Here is a 26,267-nt window from a genome sequence, read left to right on the forward strand (position 1 = left end):
GTGCTCCGGTTTCCTCCCACAGTCCAAAGATATGCAAGTTAGGTGCATTGCCGGTTCTAAATTGTCCCTAGTGTGTGCTTGGTGTGTGTGTGTGTGTGTGTGTGTGTGTGTGTGTCTGTGTCCTGCAGTGGGCTGGTGCCCTGCCCGGGGTTTGTTTCCTGTCCACTATACAGGTGATGCCTGTTTATATATACAGACACACACACACATAAATTATTTTAATTTGAATTATTTTACATGTAAACAGTACATGCCAAATAGGACCAGGTTCAAGTCCTGGTCCATTCACTATGCATTTAGATGTTTTTGCAGGGTTTTCTCTAGATAATCCAGTTTTCTTTTCCATATCTAAAATACAGTATGTATGTGATACTTTGTACAACATCTCTAAGTTAGTCGATGACTGTGCCTTGTAATGATATGATGCCATTTCTGTATTTACTTACTACCAATCGGAACCATTATTTTTTCTCTCTGGCTCTCCTCTTTAGAAGACTACAAACCATGACAATGCAAAAAAGCAGAACAAGAGGATGTTTAGAAACACAGTGTGTCAAAACCACAGACACCACATTCACAGATGAAACGTCCTAAGTGCAACCACAGAGCACAAGAAGAAAGATCTTCAAACAGCCAGAGTGTCACTTGAGATAATAAGCATGGAAGAGGAGATTCAAAGTGAAAAACAAATGGATGTCAGCTTGTCATCGGAAAAAGAAGACAATATAGAGAAGAAGAAAAGGCCCAAAAGAGGACACTCCAGAGGTGCGTGTCACTCCATCAGATTAGGTTAAGGGGTAAGGACTTGCATAAAAATTCAAGAAATGTTAGGAGTATTCATTACTGATTTTATGACAGCCTCTTGGCTTTTGCAGGGTTTTAAGCTAAATTATAGATTTCACATTTAATTATATATTTTTGGTTAAAATAGTTAGCTTTTCATGGCAGGATGAGTCATGCTATGTCCATTAGAATTCAGTGAAGGAGTTACAAACAAGAAGCTAATTTTTTTTTTGTTAGCTTTATTTATACAATATGCATAAATGATATTATATAAATGATAAACATTGCAAATGGCTCATTGAATAATCATCATTTTACTGTATTTAAATCTATGATGTCAGCAAAAGTTCAACAAGAAAGTCCAAAACTGACCTCCTCTTATGTTCAGTTCTTTACCTATAAAATAAATGAAACTTCTGTAGTTCTTCCAACCCAAAGCAAAAAGAACAGCAAAATTTAAAAAAAGTAATTCTTTACTGAGAAAAGGAAAATATGTAAAGGTATCCTGTTTATTTATCTGTAGTGCCTTCAACATCTATCTATCTATCTATCTACATATGTATATGTATATATATATGAGGTGTAAGAATTCTTGTGGTGCCAGACCAGCAAATGCTTGTTTAATTGAACACAAAAACAAAAAAAAAAATCTTTGGTACAACCAAATGTAAATAGTTAGTGCTCTCTACACGGTTATACTCATTGATAACCTTCCTGCAGCACTTCCTGGTGTGGCGGAAGTGCTGCAGTCCATGGCTGTGAAACCATCCAGACTCCCCCTGGTGGTGGCCACAGGCCCAAAAGGGTTGAGCTTCTAAGCTCCAATCCCGTGGCCCTGATGCAAACCAGGGGGGCTAACATCTTGTGTCGCGAGGGAGGTACTGTCTCTCCCTCAGACCTTCTATCCTCCAGGTGTTCCATCTGTGCAGGAGCTCCAGCTGTCTGCCGCAATATATATATATATATATATATATATATATATATATATATATATATATATATATATATATAAAGTATATAAAAATAGAGAGATTGAGAGAGAACAATATATATATATATATATATATATATATATATTTATGTTATGCTATAGATTTAGCCGTTTAGCCTGCAAAAGTGAGCACTGCAACATCAACAAGGTCTCTCCTAAGCAGACATCTGTTTCCAGATGTGCCGTCCAAACACAAATAGCTGGGTTTTTAACTTTTAGACAGGCAGACCCCAAGCAGTTTATCATCCTTCACCCTCAACACAGGGGCTCCACAGGACTGTGTTCTGAGTCCTCTGCTGTTTTCCCTCTATTCCTATGACTGCATGGCTGCACATGCCTCTGACATCATTGTTAAGTTTGCTGATGACACAGTTGTGGTGTGCCTTATCTTAATCAACAATGAGAAGGCTTACCTGGATAAAGCTTAGAGTCTGTTGCACTGGTGACAGAGTACCAGCCTTCTGCTGAGTGTTGGCAAGAATAAGGAGCTGATTGTGGACTTTGGGAGAACACAGCAAAGGCACTATCACCCATTCAGAATTAACAACAGGTTGAGGAGGAGGGTGAACAGTTTATCTCAGATACCTCAGTTTACACATCACCGAGGCCCTGACAACATCTTTATCAACTCAGGGATTTCATTCTGCCCACCCATTTAGTAAAGAAATTCTACACATCCACCATCTTAAGCATACTGACAGGAAATATTACTGCCTGGTGTAGAAGCCACATGGTTCTGCAGAGAGTGGTGTAGTCTCCTCAACACATCACTGGGTGTTCACTCTAATTTCCAGGACACCAAACAATATCAGACCAGGGTAAAGAAAATTATTAGTGATACCAGGCATCCCAAGGAAGACCTCTTCTCTGTGCTGTGGTCAGGGAACCACTACAACTTACTGATGACAAGCTCAGAGATGTGAGAAGGAGCTTCTGCCCACAGCCCATCCACATCCTAATAGAGGACAGTTACTAGAGCAACATGATTCCATATTGTTAATTTTCATATATCGTGTGTGTATGTTTATATTAATTAATTATTCACTATTATGTTTGTAATATTAATCTAATACACAGTTTTAGAGTTTAGTAACTACGGATTTCACTACTGTGGCCTGCAGGGGGCATCACTAAGCCCCAAAACTCCAGACACAACTACACAGAGACATCCGGGATCAAGTAAAGATATTTTTATTAGACAAAATACATTTCCACAGGTCTGTTTCTCAAATCACAACTTTACAATCCTTCCCTTCTTCCTTTCTGATCCGTGTTTTACTCCTCCAGGTGAGTGTTGTCTTCCTCCTCCCAACTCCAACTCCCTGAGCTGAGTGGAGGGCTATAGCACACTGTAGCCTTCTGTGCTGTCCTTCCCTGTTCCCAAGTCCATTCCAGGTGTCGCTCAGTGGCTGTTAGGACACCAGCTCCATTGTAGCTGCCATAACATCCTTCCACATGTGGGTTCTGCCACTGAAATTAGATATTGTTATTCCGTCCCTAACCTTCAGTAAGGCCTCCTGGTCAGGTAAAGGGGTATGGTCCTTATCGACTGGGACGCCAGTTCATCCCTCACACTATATATTGTACAGTATATAATTGTGTTTGACAAATAAAATTTGATTTGAAAAGACATTACATACAAACATAAGTCTTTCATGAAGGACAAGACTTTGATGTGATGAAGGCACTTATTTGGACAGAATACAGGATACATTTTTTACACAATTACAGTGAAACTAAAGTGTGAGATCAATGATAAAGGATTAAAGGCCTTCCTCATTCTCGTATATCCATAGATAAAGGAAGACATCAAGAAAAAGATACTGTGTCAGAGCCACATGAAAAAAAATTATATAGTGAAGGTTTTTGACAAAATTGTACATATGCATAAGTAAATGTGGTGAAGTAAAAGTTTACAATACTTGCATGGACTTAATTATATGCAACAAAACAGTATAACTATTGGATTAACTGAGAAGATATAAAATAAGGGAGCAAAGCATGAAAAGAAAGTGAAAAGCATGAAAACAGTACTACTGATGTATGATGAACAGTATATCAGTAATGAACATCTACCTTAGGTCTCTCAACAAATCCAAATATAAGACAGGAGTAAAGCTCAGTAGAAATGAAGCAGTGTGCAAGGCCCAAAATGAGAAAGTATATCATATAATTCTGTTCATTGAAGCTATGTTACATTGAGTTTAAAGATCCAAAAAACCTCTCTACATAATAGAACAACATGTAATGTAACCAGAAACAAGCATAACAACTACAAACAGAATGGCCATGACCCTGCAATGACACAATATGATGGTGACCACCCAAACCACAGAGCACAAAATGATATGACCAGAAAAGCAACAAACAGATATGCAAGATTAAATGAACACATGTTTAAAAATGAAAACAAATCAAGATTATAGGTTTCAAAAACTTTGGTTCATCACAGAACATAGCTGAGGTGCCTCTTAGCATACATCTCAACTCCATGACCACATGCTACACATTCCCGGCACCATATGGTGTCATAGTAGCCAACAAGCAGGGCAGCAGCAGCACCATTGACATAACTGATGTTAGAGTAACAACATCCTAAAAATAATGTCTCAACTACCAAAGGGTGTGTTTATATTACTACAATTTAAGCTTTTAGTCGTTTTTTTTTTTTTTTTATTATTTCTGTAGGACCTGGACGAGGAGTTGTCCTTAAAAATTGTCTAATCCTAACTTCCTTGGCAGCCTTTTGTGGCTTGGCAATCATTGTGGTGTTTCAGCCAAAACGTGGTGAGTCTGAATCTAAATACAGCTTCCTGATTTTTCCATCATAGACTTGAAGTCTCTATTAAAAATTGGGAATCTTCCTTCACTGCGGAAGTGGAGCTCATTTAGTGTTCACAGTATGCTTGTACAATGGTGATCTTCATAATGGGTCAATCCCTGGGAGTAAAAATTAATCATAGAGCTTCAAGGAGAAGCATACAGAACCAACAAAACAGACAAGCACATGCCGGTACAGTTAATAATTCAGGGGTCAAGACTTGGGGTCTTCATTTTCATCAACTGAAATTCACCTTTAGTAAATGGTTCTTGTGCACCAACCCATCTGATAAATTTAAGGTTGCATCAGAAATTTGAAAAGGTGATTTTTTTGTTGGTTCCCATACCGAGAATCACTTCCATCTCCAAAAGGTAAACTTATTTTTTTCCAAGCAGGCAATGAAAGCCATGTCAGGTGCCATGTTCTCTGGTAAACTCTTGTAACATTGATCAAAGAAATTTGAGGTTTCAGAACCAGTGTAAAGGAGTTAGTTTTGTTTTGTTACTGCCAACACAGCCAAAGGAGAAGAAGAGGCAGGAGGAGAGGAGGAAGGTAAAGAGAGTGGAACTGAGGGTAGTCACTTTGAATGTTGGCAGTATGACTGGTAAAGGGAAAGAGTTAGCCAATATTATGGAGAGAAGGAAGGTTGATATATTGTGTGTGCAAGAGACCAGATGGAAGGGGAATAAGGCCAGGTGGACCGGAGGCAGGTTCAAATTGTTCTACAATGGATGGGAGGATAACTGGGGTAGGGGTTATCCTGAAGGAACAGTATGTCAAGAGTGTTTTGGAGGTAAAAAGAGTGGTAAACAGAGTGTCGGACAGAGTGATGATTATGAAGCTGGAAAATGAAGGTGTGATGATGAGTGTTGTTAATGCATATGCCCCACAAGTTGGGTGTACGATGGATGAGAAAGAAGATTTATGGAGTGAGTTGGATGAAGTGATGAACAGTGTACCCAAGGAACAGAAAGTGGTGATTGGAGCGGATTTCAATGGACATGTTGGTGAATGGAACAGTGGAGACCAGGAGGTGATGGGTAGGTATGGTGTCAAGGAGAGAAATGCAGAAAGTCAGATGGCAATGGATTTTGCAAAAAGGATGGACATGGCTATGGTAAATAGGTATTTTAAGAAAAGGGAGGAACACATGCTGACATACAAGAGTGGAGGAAGATTCACACAAGTAGATTAAATCCTATGCAGAAGAGTCTGTCTGCAGGAAATTGAAGACTGCAAAGTGGTTGTGTAAAGTAAGTGTAGTTAGGCAGCACAGGATGGTGGTCTTTAAGATGACATTGTTTTACTCTTTTTTTGGGAGGTGTTTCAGATGTGCTACCCAATGCCACTTACAAGTCTTCCGGGGACAGAAGTTACCTCTTCTCCATTGAAAAGAATTCTTGGAAGCTCAGTAACCAGTCCTGCATGGAGCACCAAATGACACTTGCTATTTTCCAGGATAGTGAAATGTTGGTAAGAGTTGATCGCATTTCCAAAGTTCTGCAGTCCTCTTCTTCATTTTCTGGAGAAAAAAAAAACAGATATAATTTCTGAGTTTTTCAAAATCAAGTGGTGTCCAAGTGATTGCTGGTAACTGGCTCCAAGTCATCTTCATTATTATTTCACAGTAAGTCATTAGGTTTTGGCAGGCAAGTACCTCATATCGGGGATGTTTTTGCTATGAAATTTCTGGTGTGGCCATACGAACCTGGGGGAAAGATGCTATCAAAATGGGAAGAGCATGAGACAGAGAGCACATCTGGCAAGAGGCGGAATGGTGAGCAGACAGGCAGAGAGACAATATGAACAAACACTGTTAGAAGAGGAAGAGACATCCTGATAAGCCACACAGTAGGTGAGTGTGTGTGCGAGAGACAGAGAGATGATAAAGACTGAAGAGTACCTGCTCCTCTGCTTAAATCCATTGGCCTGGGTTCATGGCCACTACCAAGTCTCAGGAAGGATCTTGGTCTGGGTTGGCTCACATAGTTGAGTAGATTGAGTGCAGATGGTGTTGCTTCTTACCAAAGAAGACCAGGGATGAGGCAGTAATGGTGAAATGAACGTATACACAATGGACAAGGTAGAGAGAAGATCGTGGAGAGAACCAGCAGCTGTGGAAAGAGATGGTCTCTAGTATACTTCATGTGAGGGAGTGAAGGAAACTGCATTTCAAAATGTATTAGGCTTCAGGTACCAGTGATGGTGAAATGGCAGCCAAATATTGAAATTAAAAAAAAAAAATTACACAAAATGAAAATCTATCAACATCTCGTCATGCAGTACAATTGCCAAACGACAAGATTAAAATATATCTCAACATTAAATACTCAGTACGGAAAGCAGAAACACAAATGAATATTCATAAATTTCCAATTTTTGTTCAATGGGCAAATCACATTTAAGTTAAATAATCAAGTTGATTTATGCCTCTGCCTGTCTACTCACCATTCCTCCTCTTGCCAGATGTGCCAAGACTGGACAATGTTTTTCCGCTCTTGCTTCAAAGCTGTGGAATGATCTCCCTTTTTATCCATTCATACTGCACCCAATTTACTAATGTTTAGGAGTCTTTTCATTAAATATGTTGGATCTGCTTAGAGTCTCCCCTACAGGACAACTGCTGTTGTACTGACAAAGAGATTAAGATACTAATTTGTATCTTAGTGTAGTTGTAGGTATATTTGTGTAGTAGTTCTACTCCCTTGTGCTCATTTTTTTTTTTATCTTGTTCTCTGTTGCTTTGATGCTTGCACATTCATTCTGTAAATATTATAACGTTCTTTGTAGGTCTCCTTGATAAATGTGCCTGCTAAATAAATAAATACACAAATAAAGGTGAGGGGTACTTCAAAGATATAAGATTTACAAATTTATGCACCCTTTTAAATGATCAATCAGAGGGTCACTTTAGAGATCTCCTTCCTTCAAGCCCCCAAGGTGGAACTGAAAATTTCAGGCTGCACGTAGCTGAGCCATGGTATAGGGAGGACACTAGTCTCATTGGGCCAGGCATGGTTCTCAAACAAGAACACACGTCTGTACAAAAAAAAAAGTGTATAATGAATATCAGCAAAAAACCTACACTGCACTGCAAAAGCTGCACCCACAGGGCTTCATCCTAAAACTCCTTCCCCCAGTTTCTCCAGTCCGTGCATTTTAAACCACCATCAGGATTTTAGGAAAAGCGCAAAAGAGACTGAACAAAAGACTTGACACTGAGAGAAGCTGAAATTGCTGCAGTCCACTCAGTAGTTCAGTAGCAAAAGATAATTGAAGCTTAATAATTAATTTTCACGTTGCAATGAGCAGTTCTATAGTGGAGACAGACAGACAGGCACACACTTAGACCACAGTAGGCTTTAGACGTTTAGGAAGTGACTCTGCTATGATATCTTTCTTCCACTTTAACCATTACATCACTATTTGACATAAGAACAGCAAATTGACTTTAGATAAGCATTGTCAGTCAGTCAGTCATCATCCAACCTGCTATATCCTAACTACAGGGTCACGGGGGTCTGCTGGAGCCAGTCCCAGCCAGCACAGGGCGCAAGGCAGGAACAAATCCCGGGCAGCCCACCGCAGAGCACACACTAGGGACAATTTAGGATCGGCAATGCATCTAACCTGCATGTCTTTGGACTGTGGGAGGAAACCAGAGCACCTGGAGGAAACCCACGTAGACACGGGAAGAACATGCAAACTCCACGCAGGGAGGACCCAGGAAGTGAACCCAAGTCTCCTTACTGCGAGGCAGCAGCGCTACCACTGCGCCACCGTGCCACCCGATAAGCATTGTGGTCAATGGATATACAATGTGTTAAAACACTTCAGCTACTTTGTGATGGCATATTTACATTTTCAATTAGGCAGTAATGTTATATTTCTTTCAGTTATTTGTTTAGACATGCAGACAGAAAGCGAATGTTGTACAGCCTCACCTGTGTACCTACTGGTGTTTTTAAGCAGATTTGTTGATTTGAGTGCTTTGAGTATTAAAATCTGCATCTCTTGTGGCTCTTCATTATCATTGGCAATTCTTTCAAGCTTACATCAACTCCTACACTATTGCCGTTATTAAAGAACAGACAGCACACACATTACCTCCAACAACATATCATTCACATTTACCATTCTTCCATTGATGCCGTTGAATGCCAATGTATAATCTGATGCTAAGGAAAGGTTTTTCTCTTGCATCAGGCTATGTTTATTTTACAGACATGCAGTCTTTTCAACTCTAAATGGTCCATCGTAAACAGAAGCTTGCTGTCTGTCGGACCAGATTAACGAGAACACCTCAGATCTTTTCAGTTCAAAATCACTTGCCCCTAATGTGAATGCCTCCTTCATGAGGTGTTGGATTGGTGTAGAAATGTGACACTTGGTGAGCTGTGTAATTGTTCTCACACGGTTTTAAAGACACTTCATTCATGGTTGTTTCACATACAACACATTGAGTCTATTGATGGGCATCAGGATTCACCTTACGGATTTGATTCTTTCTAACTACCATTTAAATGAATCAATTCATTTGATTTGTTTTATTCCTCCGCAATCTGGTGTATTATTTTGATATACTGTATATATTTATGGGTGTGTTTATAAATAATATCATTGTTTATTAATTTATATATTAGTGATTATATATAAAAGTAATATTATTTAAAGATAATCTTCTTATATAATACGCTACTGTGGCTGTCCATGTGTCTAGCCAGGATTTTAAATCACCTGTAGCTCGCGAACCATTTGAACTTTTGACCTGAAATTTGGTACGAATATACTACGTGACGTCTACTATCCATTTTCGGGGTGATGATTGACCTCCAAGGTTATTCCTCTTTTTAATTTAATTTTATTTTTTTGTAGAATCAACACTCGGAAGCAGCCAGCAGGGCAGCCGTGCAGCGCACGCGTACAGAACCCGTTCTCATCCCTTGCCGTCAGTTCCCTTACCTCTTCATATCTCAAATCATTCTTGAGGCAGATTGAAGACTTAAGTGCCAGCTTAAGTGAAAAATTAAGGAAAATGCATTAAGTAAGTGCAACACAAACACTGACTTAGTCAGTTTTAACGCGAAAAGATGCCAACGAAAGAAGAGAAGAAGCGGGCCGCTAGGGTGGAGATAAGCAGAGCTGCTAAGGAAGCAACAAGCACATCAACCTCTGAGCAAACGAATGCTAAACGTACAGAGAAAAAGTATGAAAACTAGAAACGCTGAAGTCAAGTGTATTCATGGTACGTTATCGTGCAGTGCGCCGTTACTGGTTTATTATATATTTAACCATTTAGTTCATATGCCATTGTCATGTTTCCATACACAATGCATGATAACACATTTAACATGCATAATGAGAGTAAAACATTTTGTTACAGAATCACGAGTGAATGAGAATTGTGTAACCTATAATGATTCATTTGTGTATCAAATAAATGAGCATCATTAAACTGGTTCTCAGGTAGTGACGAATTAAATAAAGGAGTACCAATGAACTAACTCAGGCAGTGACTCATTTTCAGATGAAATGAATGAAATTGTAAGACCAATTCAGGAGTAGTGACCCATTCACAAATTAAATGTGTTAAGACTCTTGATTCAGGCAGTTCTTTAAACATGTATCAGTGAAATGAACGACGCTGACAATATCATGCAGGAAGAACATGCATGTGCTTTAGCACTCCTGTTAAGATCCCCTGAATCAATGTGTCTGTGCTTACAAATTGGTTCATATGATTCACTGAAAAAAGTCATTCAGAAAGAACAAAGTGTTCACAAACCACCCATCGCAAATTAAATCAAGTAAGCAAAAAATTTAAAAAAAATGAAAATATGATTTTATTTCCGTCCATAACATCTGCACACTTTTTTATTGTGTATGCAAAGGATTACTCTGACACTCCTATAGAGATACCGGTTAGGCAAGTTGGCACCTGCTCAGGTGTATGTATTTGTGTGCCAATGGATACACTAATGCCCTGTCCACGTTTTTGCTCCAAGTTGCTGCTGGGATAGGCTCTGACCCCTCACGCTGCTATGATTCCGCCTGGCTGTTGTCATAGAATATTATAAAAAAAAAAAAATTTTCAGACCAGCGGATTTCCATCATTCAAGCATGCTTATCTTCCTTAATTTATGTCTTCTCTCCATATTTACTCTTTTGAAGATAAGGAGCAGTCAGAACACATAAGCAAAGGTAACACTGCGCCTGCGTCCTCCAGAGAACAACAGGGGTTAGAGGAGAATCACTGGACCAGTCCATTTCTTTAAGTCATATTTATTTATATAGCACATTTAAAAGACAACCACCGTCAACCAAAGTGCTGTACAATAAAATCAAATTAAAATAGAACAAACATTTTAAAAAAAAGAGGATAGTGAAAAGACACATTTTAAAAAAGAATGAAATGACCAACAGATTAAGAAAGCAATAGAAGGTAGGAGGCAGTTGGGTCTTCGTGTTTAGCTGCAACAGTTGACTTCGCATATTAGATTATTCCACTGTTTATGTAAAGGTCCAAGTTTAAGGGTACTATTTAAAGTTTAGCTTTAGGAAAAATTGGAATTAGCATAAACATTTAGGCTCCACATTTCCATGTTTATTCTCAGGCTTTAACCCATTTTTTTTAAATTACAGGGATTTCAGAATGTCTGATGCTAATAAACAACTTACATATACAAAAAACTTTTTTTTCTCATTATGAAGTCCCTTAAGCTATTTAAGTAACATATACTTTCCCAGCTTTTTGCATTAAAATATTTATAAGTGTTAGCAAATAAAAATAAAACGTTCTATTATTCATGTCATTTTTGCAAAATTAACATCTTTTTGTGAATCAGTCTAACCCAGCATTTCTCAGCCTTTAAGTATTTGCGACCCAAGTTTTCATAACAGTTTTAATCGCGCCTCCCCCCCAACGTTTTTTTGAAAGGAGCCCACTAATACCTTTGTTCTTTTTAAATTAATGATATATCATAGATGTATATTTTATTATACCTACTTGACTTTTATCGACATTTATCTAACTCTATATTTATTTTTTTAGTATCAGAATGTAGTTTAAGTTAATTTGTTTTGGTTTTAATAGATGTATTTTTCATATTTTTGATTCTTGTTTTCTTTTTTTCAGATCTTCGTGCCTCCCATTTTGTTATTTTGTGCCTCCCCTAGGGAGGCCCGCCCCACAGATTGAGAACCACTGGTCTAACCTAACACCATTTATGATTTTCGATTTCAAATTATCAGGACATGTTCTTCCATGGGCGGCACGGTGGCGCAGTGGGTAGCGCTGCTGCCTCGCAGTTGGGAGATCTGGGGACCTGGGTTCGCTTCCCGGGTCCTCCCTGCGTGGAGTTTGCATGTTCTCCCCGTGTCTGCGTGGGTTTCCTCCGGGCGCTCCGGTTTCCTCCCACAGTCCAAAGACATGCAGGTTAGGTGGATTAGTGATTCTAAATTGGCCCTAGTGTGTGCTTGGTGTTTGTGTGTGTCCTGCGGTGGGTTGGCACCCTGCCCAGGATTGGTTCCCTGCCTTGTGCCCTGTGTTGGCTGGGATTGGCTCCAGCCGACCCCCGTGACCCTGTGTTCGGATTCAGCGGGTTGGAAAATGGATGGATGGATGGATGTTCTTCCATACACAGAGGGCATTTTATTTCACATTACAAAATACACACACAGTCTATGATACAAATCAATGATGGAGAAAAACAAGCCAATGTTATGTAGATTTCAATACCCAAAATGGGTGTCAGTCCAACGCTGGGTAAACACACATCCACACACTCAAGCCAAGTCACCTAACCTGCGTGTCCTTGGACTGTGGAAGGGAACATAAGCAGATACGGGGAGAACATGCAAACTCTACGTAGGGATTGTCCAGTGTGCAAACCTTAGTCGCATTTTTATAAGGCAGCAGTGCCACCATGTACCACCATGTCATCCCTATTTATTATTCATCCCATAGTTTGTGCATAGAAGTAGTTAAAAGGAGTACTATAATAAAAACATATCAAATCAGTCTAGAAAATTTATTTTATTTTTTTTTAAATTGTAAATTTAACAACTTTTATAAGTGTTTACGTAATATCTCCCAATACCTTTATCCCAAATTAGCCAAATTAGCAATATGATATGCATAAACACACATAAGAATATACACACACACGCATCATATGCATCATTAATACTCAATCTAACCCTCATTCACACATTCCACAATAAGCCAGATTTTTTGTGTTTAGAAAATATTTTTCCTTTGCAGTTTAGACTTATCAAAAAGCTCTATAAGAAGACAATTCACAAATATTTACATTTCATTTTATTAAATAGTATACATTTTTATAATTAATTGTAACATTTGCCCTAAATTAATTCAAAGATCTGTCCACCTGACTATAGATATTTTTCACCTTGTGCACACAATATATTTATCTATTTTCAGCAACTGTTTATTCAAAATTTATTTTAAATTTTAATATTAAAAGGAGCTAAAACATTTTCAGACCAGAGGATTTCCATCATTCAGGCATGTTGGTCTACCTTTATTTAAATTAAAAAAACAAAAAAAAACTACAATTAGCATACTCAACCACTTCTGGTTCATTCAAACACCGCTGGCTCAGTGTGTAAGTCTTCAAAATGCTGGTCTTCCAAATTTTCTCAAATCTCTAAAACCGTTGATTCAGCCTAGGAACAGTCACACTCATTACATTTAAGCTACACTACCCAGAGTTCTCCATGTTCCTCTTTTTCTCCCCCAAGCACACACACACACAGCTCAGTCAAATTTTGCTCACAGCAAATTCCAACAAACTGCATTTAGCACACACAGCACCAGCAAGAAGATAAGGAGGTTAGAAGGGACTTTACAGCAAGGCCACAGCTGTATGTGTGGAGACCTTAGGTGAAATCTAAGAAGTAATGAACTTTACACACATGACCTCCAGAGAATAGTCTACATTTAGCAAACAGGAGTCAAAGAATCAATGGACCAATACATTTCTTTAGTTTTTGGAAAAATTTTAATTAACAGAAACATGGCATAACCTAAACAAGGATGGTTTCAAATCCAGCAGCAATCACTCCTCGCCAGGTATTTACTGGGTATGTCACAAGACTGTCCAATGGAATCAATATAAACATTTTGATCTGGCTTATAGCAGTCCAGCTAAGGGGCTCAGTTAATTCTAGGTGCAATATCAGAATATTCTAGACACTTCACAATATGAATTTCTTGCAATTACCGGACCTGGCCACAAAAAGCCCTTTTCATCCTGGGGTCAGGGTGTGTCTCAGGCGTTGTCATAGTCAAAAGAAATTTGCCACACCCCTAGTTTGAAGAACATTTTACTGCATAGAGAGCCCATCTTCACCAAGTGTCTTCCACAATCAGTATCCAGTTTCTTGTCCATTGTCCAGTGTCATTGGTGAGTCATAGGTCCACCATCTGGGCCATGTGTATTGCAATTCCAGAGATGTGTCTTTTCAATACATATGGGAAGTCTCCACTTGAGTAGTAAGACAGGAACCACACCACTCAGCACAGAAGTCAGACCCCCTAGGATTCCAAGCATGATTTTTGTGGCTCAGGGGTCCTCTCCTTTTCTCGGTTCCTAAGACCAACCAATCAGACATTTGATGATGCGGATCTCCTAGCAGGCCATCGGCTCACCCGTCTCTTGCAACAGATCATCATTCATAGGCTGTAAAGCTGTGTGAGTAGCCCGAATCACCTTGTAAAAGCCTTCTCTCCTAGACTCGTTCCACTGTCTGCGACGTACTCTTGAACACTTGGCCTTCTGCCACTATGGGGTTGGGAATTTCCAGTTCTGACTCTGGTTCTCTAGTCATTTCATGTCAAAAGAAAGCTGTACTATCATTAGAACTAAACAGAGTATGAATATACAAAAGAAGAAAGCATAAACATCCATCCATCCATCCATTTTCCAACCCGCTGAATCCGAACACAGGGTCACGCTGGAGCCAATCCCAGCCAACACAGGGCACAAGGCAGGAAACAATCCTGGGCAAGGTGCCAACCCACCGCAGGACACACACAAACACACCCACACACCAAGCACACACTAGGGCCAATTTAGAATCTCCAATCCACCTAACCTGCATGTCTTTGGAATGTGGGAGGAAACCGGAGGGCCCGGAGGAAACCCACGCAGACACGGGGAGAACATGCAGACTCCACGCAGGGAGGACCCGGGAATCGAACCCAGGTCCCCAGATCTCCCAACTCCGAGGCAGCAGCGCTACCCACTGCGCCACCGTGCCGCCCTAAGCATAAACGTATTCAACATTTTATTTCAGTTCAGTTTATTTTTGTATAGCGCTCTTCACGGAGTGCAGGCACGGAGCACTGTGACGAGGTTTCAGGTAAAATACAAACACAAACAGTACTAATTACATAGCGAGTACATAAAGACAAAAGAAGGTCTGAGGGTGATTAATATAAATGGAGCCCAGCACTATCTGTCCATTACTTAATCGTTGTGCCACTACCACCACCTGATCAAAGCACCATGATGTCCCTACATTGATGGATTAAAGGCCAGAGGCCCACATGATCATCATCATCAAATTCTTCCATATGAAACCTGAAAATCATGAGGACTAATTGAGACAATTTATGTTAGGTAGAATGCCTAGAGGGGGCTAGGTGGTCTCGTGGCCTCTGAACCCCTGCAGGTTTTGTTTTTTTCTTCATCCGTCTGGAGTTTTTTTTTTTTTCTGTCATCCCTGGCCATCGGACGTTACTTTTATTCTATATTAATTAGTTTTGTCTAATTTCATTCTTATATTTTGTCTTTTTCCATCCTGTAAAGCACTTTGAGCTACACAATTTGTATGAAAATCTGCTATAGAAATAAATATTGTTGTTGTTGTTGAACTAAATCCAGATGACGTCAGAGGAAAGGAAAACAAAAACTGTAATTGGCATTTTCAAGCCAAATAAATAAAAGGGCAAAAAATAAAGTGTTGGTTATACCATAACACACACTAGCTGAGTTGGATTAAGATGATTTGAGAATGTATGTGTTGTCACAAACTCAACACAGAGTCATAGAAAGGTTTGGGGCAGCCAACCGTATAATTGGTTTCCTGGCTGCAAAAGTCGTTTAAATGAATACGCCACTGATGTGCACATAACCGAGTCCAAAACAGAACTGAGGGAATAGGGAAAAGGTCCAGGCTTTTAAAGGGGAAGACAGGAAGTGAGATCATAGGGGTCAGGCTCATGAAGGTCTGCAGCCATTGGTTCGAGCCCGGACGTGACAACACAGGGGCTGGAGCCGGCAAGGTCTCCTTCCATAGGCTCGGTCCCGGAAGTGACGTCAAGAGAGCCAGGTGGAATGTTCTGGGAATGGTCTACAGGAAAGGGAGAAAAAGAGTCAGTGCACTCTGCCACATCCCGGTATGCCTCGGAACTGCCCTTACTCAAGCCCTTTAGCTGCCTCCCATGCGCATGCGTGTGACAGTGTGTATGTGTTGCAAAGAATAACTCTTCAAGAAAATAATCCCAAAAAGCCTGTCTGCCTACTATGACTGAGGACCTCATCCTGCTTTATTTGGTCCCCTCAGTAATGGCTCTCTGTCTCCCACAGGAGCAAGTTTCAGATCACATCAAACTTCATGAGAGCAGCTACTGGATTGGACTACAGAGACGCAACGCTACATCGCCATGGCACTGGGTATATGGAGCCAAGCTCAACACTACCTTGTGAGTTTCATGTTCTCTTTGCCATTGTCAAAGAAATCTGTTGCTTCACCTCTTTGATGTCTGACTCTCACATTCATCTGTCATGACAGGTTTCACCTGAACGTCAGTGACCCCAGCCAACACTGCGTCCTGGTAACAAGTAGTGGCCTCCAAACATCCCAATGCACCACTCCCAATAAGTGGATCTGCAAGAAGAGCAAGGTTGGGAATCTCAGATGATGTGTCCGAGAGGTGCTGCCATAACAATAATCTGAAAGGAGACTAGCAATGAATGAATTCTATTACAGCTGAAAGAATTGAAACAAATGATCTGCAGCTTCCTGTGCACACTAATTGTTGATATATGCGTAACTTTCTTATTCAGACATTGCTTGACTTAAACTTAATACTCAAATACTAGCACAGTGAAACTATTAAAGTCAGCCTTCTGTTGTATTTCAGTAAAGGTTACCCCACAGCTGGGGTTCAAATATCACTTTTATGTTTATTTTGTTAATTGTTTATGATAGCAGTAGTGATTATTTAATTTCTTTATATCCATGTATGTTCTGCAGTGTTCTGTGTGTTTTGTGGGTGGTCCCCCAAGTGGCTGGGCCACCTGCCTATCACCTCAAACATCTGCCCTCAGCCCTAAAAAGGTGGGGACAACCCACAGACCCTTGTGGCACATTCACATGTGCTTGGCAGTGGTGAGTTCTTGGATTAATGATTATTTTTTGTGCTTTTTATTTTGACTACTCATAGGGGTGAGCGGTATGACCAAAATTCTATATCATGGTATTTTTCTAAATTATCCCGGTTTCACAGTATTCAACGGTATTTTTTTCCCCATGCATGAGTGGATGTTAACCACATTTTCCACTGGAATTACTGGCTAAGAATAACCTATTCCACTGTCAAGAGTATTGTACATTGTACAAAAAAAACATTTTAATGTGCACACAAGTATTAATACAGGTTTGCATTTCCCCATAAAGTGATAGTTTTCAAGGGGGTGGCACTAATGGAGAAAGTATCACATTGCATGACAGATGCAGTCAAAATATAGAACCTTTTTATTGAACAAATTTTGCAAAAACTTAAACTATAATTTTGACAACATATTTTCAACCATACAAAGAGGCATTTAGACTTAGTAAAATATCCAGAAGTGCTTGTCAAAAGTTGTATTGCACTGAATATGTTTTAGAGAAGGAATAAATAGTAAATATTTTTTGTAAACCAACTACACTTTCTGTTAATATTAACAATCTCTGTCCACTGACACGTTAAAGTGACTTTTTAAACAACTTTATCATCATTAAACTGCATAATATTTAAACTAATAAATAATAACAATAAAATAAATAATAGTATTATTACTGATAGTTGCATTATTATGTTCAGTGTAGAGAACTTTATCGCAGGTGTGACGAGGCTCCAAAAAACTGGATGTATGAATGGGTATCGCACAGGTTTAACTTAAATCTATATATATAAAAATGGAATGGGTGGGTCGTCGGGTGGGCCTTTTTTTCATTCCGTCGTTTTTTTCGACGTTTTGAAAATGTAGAATGATTATTTGATTTTTTGTTTTTATTTGATCGTGTCTATGTAGCCGCCGTCGTAATAAAGTATCGCTAAAATCGTCATTTATCGTAATTTATTTTTGACGTATAACGTCGCCGTCGTCGAGGTCAGTCATACCACTGCAAAAAAATCTGCTTACGGTTGAAAGACACGCCCTACTCACTGGACAGTTAAAAACACCAATCAAACTAACGATGACATCAAGTATTACCCAATCAAAAGTAGGAATCTTCATAAAATGCGTGTGGGATGATTTGCATGAGACGCCGCTTTAAAAAAAAAATTATAAAAAAAATACGGGATAAATCCCGTCCAGTATTGATTCAAAACGGGACGCGCAATTTCATTCTCAAACGCGGCACGATTCCGTATTTTAAAGGACGGGTGGCAACCCTACAGTGCCAGGTAACCACCCATACAATCACATTGTGATTCAGACTAGGAATGCAATGAATGTAATTACCCCGATCTACATACAAGGCGAAAGTCTTGCAACATTCAAAGATGATGGTTTGGGATAAGTACACCATACAACATAAAAGAGCTTATGAAGCCTTGAACCGAAAAAAGCAACATCTCAGAGATCGTAAAAAAAAAATAGGAGCTAATGTCGTTTTACTCGCTGTAGATTTTAGTCAAACATTACCAGTTATTTCACGAGGGAGACCAGCACATCAACTCAACGCGTGTTTAAAATCCATGCTTCTCCCACGCTCGGTTATATGTCGCGTGTTCTCGGGTAGGTGCACCAAAAAATGTATACATTTAAGCATGTAATGGGCAAACAAAAAATGAGGTATACCCGAAGGCACAGCAGTAGTACTTAATGTAACTTTACTTCTTAAATGTTAATGTTTTACTGTTTAATAATTTATACGCTTCTTATATGTTGTTCAAATTCTTTTATCAAAATACCACTGACAGCGCAATGCACGATAACATCGACTGAATACACCATACGCATCCGCCCACGGCTGCCCTGCTGTGCGCAGATAGGACTTGATTGTACAATAAAATAAAATAAAGATAAAAAGACTAAAACAATCATCACCCATAAAGCGGATAGTAGACGTGACGTACTATATGTGTACCACATTTCAAGTGTATAGGTGCAACGGTTTGCGAGCTACAGGTCATTTAAAATCCTGGACAGACACACAAATTGCCACGGTAGCAAATTACAGAAGAAGATTTTACTGTTTAATAATTTATATTTATATGAAATGTGCTTCTTATATATTACTTCATATTCTCATATGATAATGATGTTAATGTTTATATTGATTTCTGTGTTATTAAAACTGCATGTATGTGTGTATATGTATATATATATATATATACGAGCTGTATATACCCGGCGTTGCCCGGGGCAGAAGTAACCTAATCGGTCAAACACTTACATATATACCAAAGTAAACCTAATCGGTTAAACAGCTTCATATATACAGAAGCGAACCTAATTGGTCAAACAGTTATGAATGTGCAGAATGATTTTACAAACATTATGCGTGTTAACAATCATTAAAAAGAAAAGATTGAGGAACTGTTCTTCTATATGTGATGAAGCCACTAATAAGACAGATTTTTTTCAGGACCCAGCTGTTTCATAACTAAACTACTGCCACCCCAAAGTAATGCCTAATAGTGGTTTTTGGGGTAGCTGTGGAATAAAAAGGGTGTTTTTTAGTCAGTAAGAATCTGACAGTACCCTTCAGTACGGGCTGAAGGGTGCCTATGTAAGGTTTTACATCCTTCCCGTATGGAAAAAAAAACATACTAAACTTTTTTTTCATCATTACAGATAATCTCAGTCAAATCGAAGTACGCATTCTCAATTTATTTTTATCTAATTTTTACTTTTTCACAAAGCCATCCCATGCCAATTTGTATGAATAAACTTTTGCTAGAGAGTTACCAAAAGTTTATTCATGCACATATTTTAATACGGATAATCTATCTCTAATCAAGGTTCTCATTTTCATTCTAATTTAAAATAATAATAGATACTCATTTTTTTCTTCTGTTTTAGAAAAACCAATCTATGCCACCTACGTCTTCGTCAAGTCAGCTTCATCCAGCTTCATCACATATAGAAGAAGAGTTCCTCAATCTTTTCTTTTTAATGATTGTTAACACGCATAATCTTTGTAAAATTATTCTGCACATGCATAACTGTTTGACCAATTAGGTTCGCTTCTGTATATATGAAGCTGTTTCATCGATTAGGTTTGCTTTTGTATTTATGTAACTGTTTGACCAATTAGGTTTGCTTATGTATATAGATTAGCTGTTTGTCCGATTAGGTTCGCTTCTGTATATATGAAGCTGTTTAACCGATTAGGTTTACTTTGGTATATATGTAAGTGTTTGACCGATTAGGTTACTTCTGCCCCGGGCAACGCCGGGTATATACAGCTCGTATTGTATAAATGTTGGGTTTGTGATCTGGTGGTCGGAGACACGAACACAGAATTCAATGCATGTTCTTCTGTGCGGGCTTTCTTTATTGCACGCGTGCTGTCTCTATCTGACGTACTAAAACCCCAGTTCCTATCCGTCCTTTTTCTTTCTCCACATAACCAATCACCACGCGATAAACGTCTTTGTGAAATTAAAACTAGTTGTAAACTTAGCCCACGGAGTGTTCAGAACTTTAAAAATATCTTCGTTATACATGTTTAATTATGCCTTCCATTCAGAGTTGCACCCATCTCTGAACGAGTCGCCAGCACATCAAAGGATGAATACAAGCAAAACATACACTAGCAGGGTCAATATAGCACAACAAAACCCCACATCCTAAATGACTTTGAAAGGAAACTGAAGCGCCGAGTAAACCCACTAGAAAAACATGCAAATGCAAGGCAGGCATGCCGCCGTGCCCCCATATGATTAATGCATGCTTTAATGCAATTCACCATGAAAATTATATTAAGTATTTATTTTAGCATTCTAAATGTTCAGAGAGAAGGAAGATCATGAAGTGAATGTATTCTGTGTGGGGTTCGCTGCCGGCGCCTCCTCTTAGTGCAAGAAGAAGTCAGTTTAAGAATCACTTAACACAAAGCATTTAATGTGCTATATAACTTAAGACGGGGTTTGAAAACATGTCGTCACACTATTACACAGTACCCAGGTACATTACACTGTATTGAAAACAAATAAAACAAGTACAACTTGGCTTACAGTATTATCCAGTAGTATAGAAACAGTATTTACACATCTGACCTTTTAAAACTAAAGTATCTCCAGGCTCTCTGTCCATTTTCACCACGCAGCATTCCTTACGCTACCGCCCACTATTTAGTGGTGTAGCAGTGAAAAAGAGCCCTAGTGCAACAAATCTGTGTTTATCAGTGTAGCAGTGAAAAAGGTCCCCACTTGAACAGTTCCCCGCTGCGCCACGTTCCGAACGTCATTTAGGCAATTTAAACCTCTGTTGCGGTATAAGAAAAATCCATATCATAAAAAAAATATAAACCGGTTTTCGGTATGAACCGGTATACTGCCCAGCACTAACTACTCATTAAATTTGTGATCTAGATTTTATTTGCTTTTGATACTGTCTTTTTTGAAAGGTTTGCATTCTGTGCCTTCATTCTCTAAGGAAGTGTATTTTTGGTTGTACAGAGCTTTTGAATAACAAATCTTTTATTTATAAAGATTCTGCGTTGCTCTCTGTGTCACTAGCTAGGTTTTATGACAGATTTCCCCCTCTAGTGGGCATTTTTGGAAACATTTGTAAATTATGCCCTTGGGGACTCGCGAGCTTTACAACACCTTCCATTCTTGACTTTGCATTCCAATGAAAAACCATGACTATAGTAGTAGGGCATTGTGATAATTTCGTTGTGATAATGGTTGTGATAAATTTGATCCATTTGGTTTTTGACCTTTGCTTCTTTCTTGACTATCTTTCTTCTTCTGGTGATTTTGTTTCTTCCAGCTAGTCCTTGATAGTCCTTGATAGCATAACAATTCATAAATGGGAAACAAAATGAATTTTAGTGTCACATTTACAAAACTGTATGTGAATCAAAACCAGTTTATCTCTTCACTTAAAGTAACCTTAATTAGTCTGCAACACCAGAGGGACCAGTAGAATTTCAGCATCATGTACCTGACTGCCTTGGATTACCAGCCCAAAAGGAGAAAAAATAACCACAACAACCCCAACTTTTGCCTACCTGTAAGTTCCTATTTATCCCATGCATCCTGGGTTTTCATTACTTTGGTGTATGTGATGAAAGAACTTCAGATTTAAGGCTAATCACTAGAACTTTATATTCACTTGGCACGAATTATCATTCACATGATGGACAACCAGTGAAAATAACTATAATAGTATTAGCTAATGTCTTTTAGTTTGAGCATTGCAGTCCTAGAGCCCCTCTTCATTCTATAAATTTGTTTAAAATTTTGTATGTTTTTGTGATTATGAGACACTTTTTTTTTTAAATTCTGAGTTTATACTTAGTACTTTGCCTCCTGTCTTTATCAGGGTCTTTCTTGAGTATTTGAATTTTCCTTTCTGGATATGTATAAAGGTTCCGGTTATGCTAATTCCAAAAACACAAAGTGGCCAAACAGCTAGATATCCTGAATTCCCACCTCCCTTCTTTTCAACAAACCAACTGGCCCAGGTAATCTTTCGACATTGAGAGTTTAAAGAGGCTAACCAGGAGATATGTGTTTCTTATGAAAATAAGATCAAAAACAAAAGGAAAACTTTTCCATAGACTAAAAATAAAATCAAAAATGACAGGAAGCATTTTTGAACTGTTGTGAGCTGTCTTTTAACACTTTAAATATGAGGTACGAGTTAAGTCGTGTCTCACTGAGCCCGTCAAGGTGTGACTAACAATATAACTCATATCTCAGTGAAAGCCACTGCAGACGCAGCCAGCTTTGCTGTCATGTTCCAGTTATCTACTATAATACTGCCATTTAGTTAATAGCTATGGAATTTTTTTGTACACAACAACTTGTGTAATTAAAGTTGTTGATGTTTTGAAACAACTATATTTTTTGTAAGATTATAATAGTGACAGTGATCAAGATAGGTGACAATTAAATGGATGATGTTGAGCCTGTTGGCTATGGTACTGATGCTGATTGCTGCCCAAAAGGCATTTCTATATCACAATGTGCCAGGACAGTAGTACATTCTGCAGCTCAGAGTACAAACAGTCACCAATGACCAAATGTGTTGTGTTCAGAAAGCATGGACAGCTCAAGGAAACATGTTTTATTTGAGGCACATGTGGTTCTAAGCCTGCACTATGTGAGGTGCCATGTTTCTAAGACTCTCATTCACACTTTTAGTCATGTTGCTGATCAAAATAAAGTAGTGAACAGTTCCTTAACATTTTTGACAGAGCTACTGTTGATAATAAAACTGTTGCTTTCTAATACATTTCCTTTCACTTTTTATAAATTTTGTGTTAAACCAAATTTATCTGTAATTGTAGTCAGAAAAAAATGCAAAGAGTTGTTTTATACATTTTTATTATTTTACCAAAGCCAAAACATTAAACTGAGTTGAGACAAAAAGAGTTTTGAGTCAAAAAACAGAATATCAAAATCAAGGCTAACTAATCGCACTTGTTCACTGATTCAGTTCAATTCTGTTGATTTTTGTATATTGCTCTTCGATAGAGCTCTGTGAAAAGTTTTTTTTATGTGACTAATTCTTTATTTTATTTAGCAAAGCTGAGAAGAAGTCAAAATTTAAAAATGGTTAACAAGCCTGTCACATTCTCAGGTAAAATGCAAGTATAAACTTAACAAATTACTAAATACAGAATTAGTACACATCAATGCATAGATTTGTTTAAACACAAAAAAACCAAGTAGTTTGAAACTGGTTAACAAAAATGGAACCTAAAAATATCTGTCTATTAATTGATTGTTGAACTATAGAGCATGTTGGATAAAGGGGCTCTCATGCAGCACTATAATGTCCCTAGCAACCTGGCAAAATATCCTGGCAACCAGCTATCTGCCTATAGCAACTGCTAAAATAGCAATGCATACTTACATTTAAATGTAAAAAAAAGTTAAAATCTTTTTCAAACAAAGCTCTAATTCGTCAATAACACTAAAGCTCAAAATGTAAACTTTCAAAGTATAAAAATCTTGTGAACCAAACAAAAATATCCGAAACACAGAAAATCTTGTAACCTATGTATTATCGTGGTATTTCCCTCTACTTACCCTTTACCTAGGGGTAAGTGTTCTCATCAGATTCATTGGTCTACTGTCGCACTTTAAGATTATCACACACATACACAGATATACACACACACAGAAACTCAACAGTGCCCCAAGAATGACACACACACAGCTGGTTAATCTCTAGAATTTTAAACCACACAAGTACCTTATGAATAACAGAACTTGTCACTCTCCTAGCACTTCATGAGACTTACATACAAACAGACTCTAACCACAACAGAGCCCCATGAATCACGCACAGACAGCTGGTTAACCTCTAGCACTTTATACCACACAAATGCCTTAGAGATAACACAACCTGTCACTCTCTCCGCACTTAAAGAGACTTACTTATTATCAGCATGAACAACATACAATGTTTTAATGATATCTCAGACCTAAATATTACTTTTGGTCCCCAAAAATACATTTAAACATACAAAGGCTCAGCATCTTTGACTATAGGCCATTTATCAGCCAAGACTGCCTTACTGTATGTACTGTTCCTTACTTTTGGGTGGAGCTCACACTTTCAGCCCTTAATAAACCTTGCAGCACAGAGGTAATGGCAAATCTCCAGCTGCATCAGGTGCTCAAAGAAATCTACGTTATTACTTATAATAATAATAATAATGCATTTTATTTAGAGGGGCACTTTACATTAGCAGTAAATCTCAAAGTGCAACGTAAAAAGTTTAAACAAAGGCAAGGCAAGATAAAAACAGAGATAAAACAACAATAATTATAGCATTCTTGTTAATAAGCTTTCCTAAATAGAAAAGTCTTTAGCTGTTTTTTAAAATGGCCCACAATCTGATGTGTTCTTAAGCTGTCTGGTAGGGCATTCCAGAGCCATGGAGCAGCGGCTGTAGAGGCTCGGTTTCCCATTGTATGAAGTTTGGTCACAGGGGGGCGAAGGCGGTGGGTATTTCTAAAACGGAGGTTTCTTGTAGTGGATTGTAATATAAGGAGTTCTTTAAGATATTGTGGAGCATTTCCATGGATACACTGGTGAGTAAACAAACAGAGTTTGTATTCGATACGGAGATGGATAGGGAGCCAATGAAGTGACTGAAGAATTGGTGAGATATGTTCAGGATTCTTGCAGCACTATTTTGAATTTGTTGGAGCTTTTGAAGGCTCTTGTTGGGTATCCCGATGAGGAGTGCATTACAATAGTCCAGTCTGGATGAGACAAAGGCATGAACCAGCTTTTCAGCATCACAGAGGGAGAGGTACTTCAATCACTCTAGACATTATGAAAAAGCACAGAAAGTTAAAAGCAGCATGGTATTTATTACAGGAATAATAATACCAGTAGAATAAAGAATAATGGAAAATAGGACTGATAGTAAAGTCTGGATATATATAGCCTTTATAAAAAGCTTACAAAATAGTAAAGATGACAAGGATGAATGTCACAGGTGGCTTGTGATCTAGCACTCGTAGTTCATGATGCTTTTCTGACGACCAGATGGAAATGCCGCACATTGCCATCACTCTGTTCCCTTCTCCTGACGTCTTCATTCCTTCTTCTTCCTCCCTCCTATGTCGCTTTTTAGACGAGACATGTTTATCATAAAATTCTACCGGGGGTTTTGCAAGATGTGATTGTTAGATATTCTGATTGGCTTGACTGTCAATATGATGAATAAATTCACTGTCTGTTTTCCCAAACAATAATATTTCTGTTGTTGCCTGAGGTATCGGCATGTCTTCCTTTCCCAGGCTGTAAAATAATTTAGCTACTTTTGTCCCAAATGCCCACTAATCAATAGCCTTAGGCACCAGCATATCTTCCTTTCTTTGTTGGAAAAGCTGTTTTAAAAGTGAGGTACAACTAGGAACAGGATATGCTTTGATTTGTCCTGAATGTAGTTCATCTGTTGTTGTTTTGAGCAAAATATAACAAAAATACAGAACAAAATTTACAGATTTTGTACCCTACAACAACCTGCCAAGACAGGTTTCTCAGTTCTTAACACTTCCACATCAATCTTCGGTGTATGATATACTGACTTTATTTTTGGACTATAGATTTATTTAGATAAACCACTTTTCCCTTATATTTTTTCCTCATGGTATGGCGTGTTCACAACTACATTATTTTCTGGGAGTCTGTGTTCGCTATATTGAACATTGTAGAGTTTCACTGC

At 38.5% G+C, this 26,267-nt stretch overlaps 1 protein-coding gene and 1 long non-coding RNA gene across 2 annotated transcripts in view; both read left to right on the top strand.

Moving 5' to 3' along the window:
- Positions 1-26,267, top strand: part of LOC127527783 (uncharacterized) — a 497,464-nt gene that overhangs the window by 344,074 nt on the left and 127,123 nt on the right. The window lies entirely within an intron of this gene.
- Positions 531-17,077, top strand: LOC114652587 (C-type lectin domain family 2 member F-like). The gene is made up of 5 exons (XM_028802961.2): positions 531-765; positions 4,463-4,561; positions 5,917-6,068; positions 16,211-16,326; positions 16,416-17,077. The coding sequence occupies exons 1-5, from the start codon at positions 660-662 to the stop codon at positions 16,543-16,545; spliced, it is 603 nt and encodes a 200-aa protein (XP_028658794.1). The 5' UTR covers positions 531-659; the 3' UTR covers positions 16,546-17,077.

The sequence above is a fragment of the Erpetoichthys calabaricus genome, chromosome 5 (assembly GCF_900747795.2).
Source record: "Erpetoichthys calabaricus chromosome 5, fErpCal1.3, whole genome shotgun sequence".
NCBI lineage: Eukaryota > Metazoa > Chordata > Cladistia > Polypteriformes > Polypteridae > Erpetoichthys > Erpetoichthys calabaricus.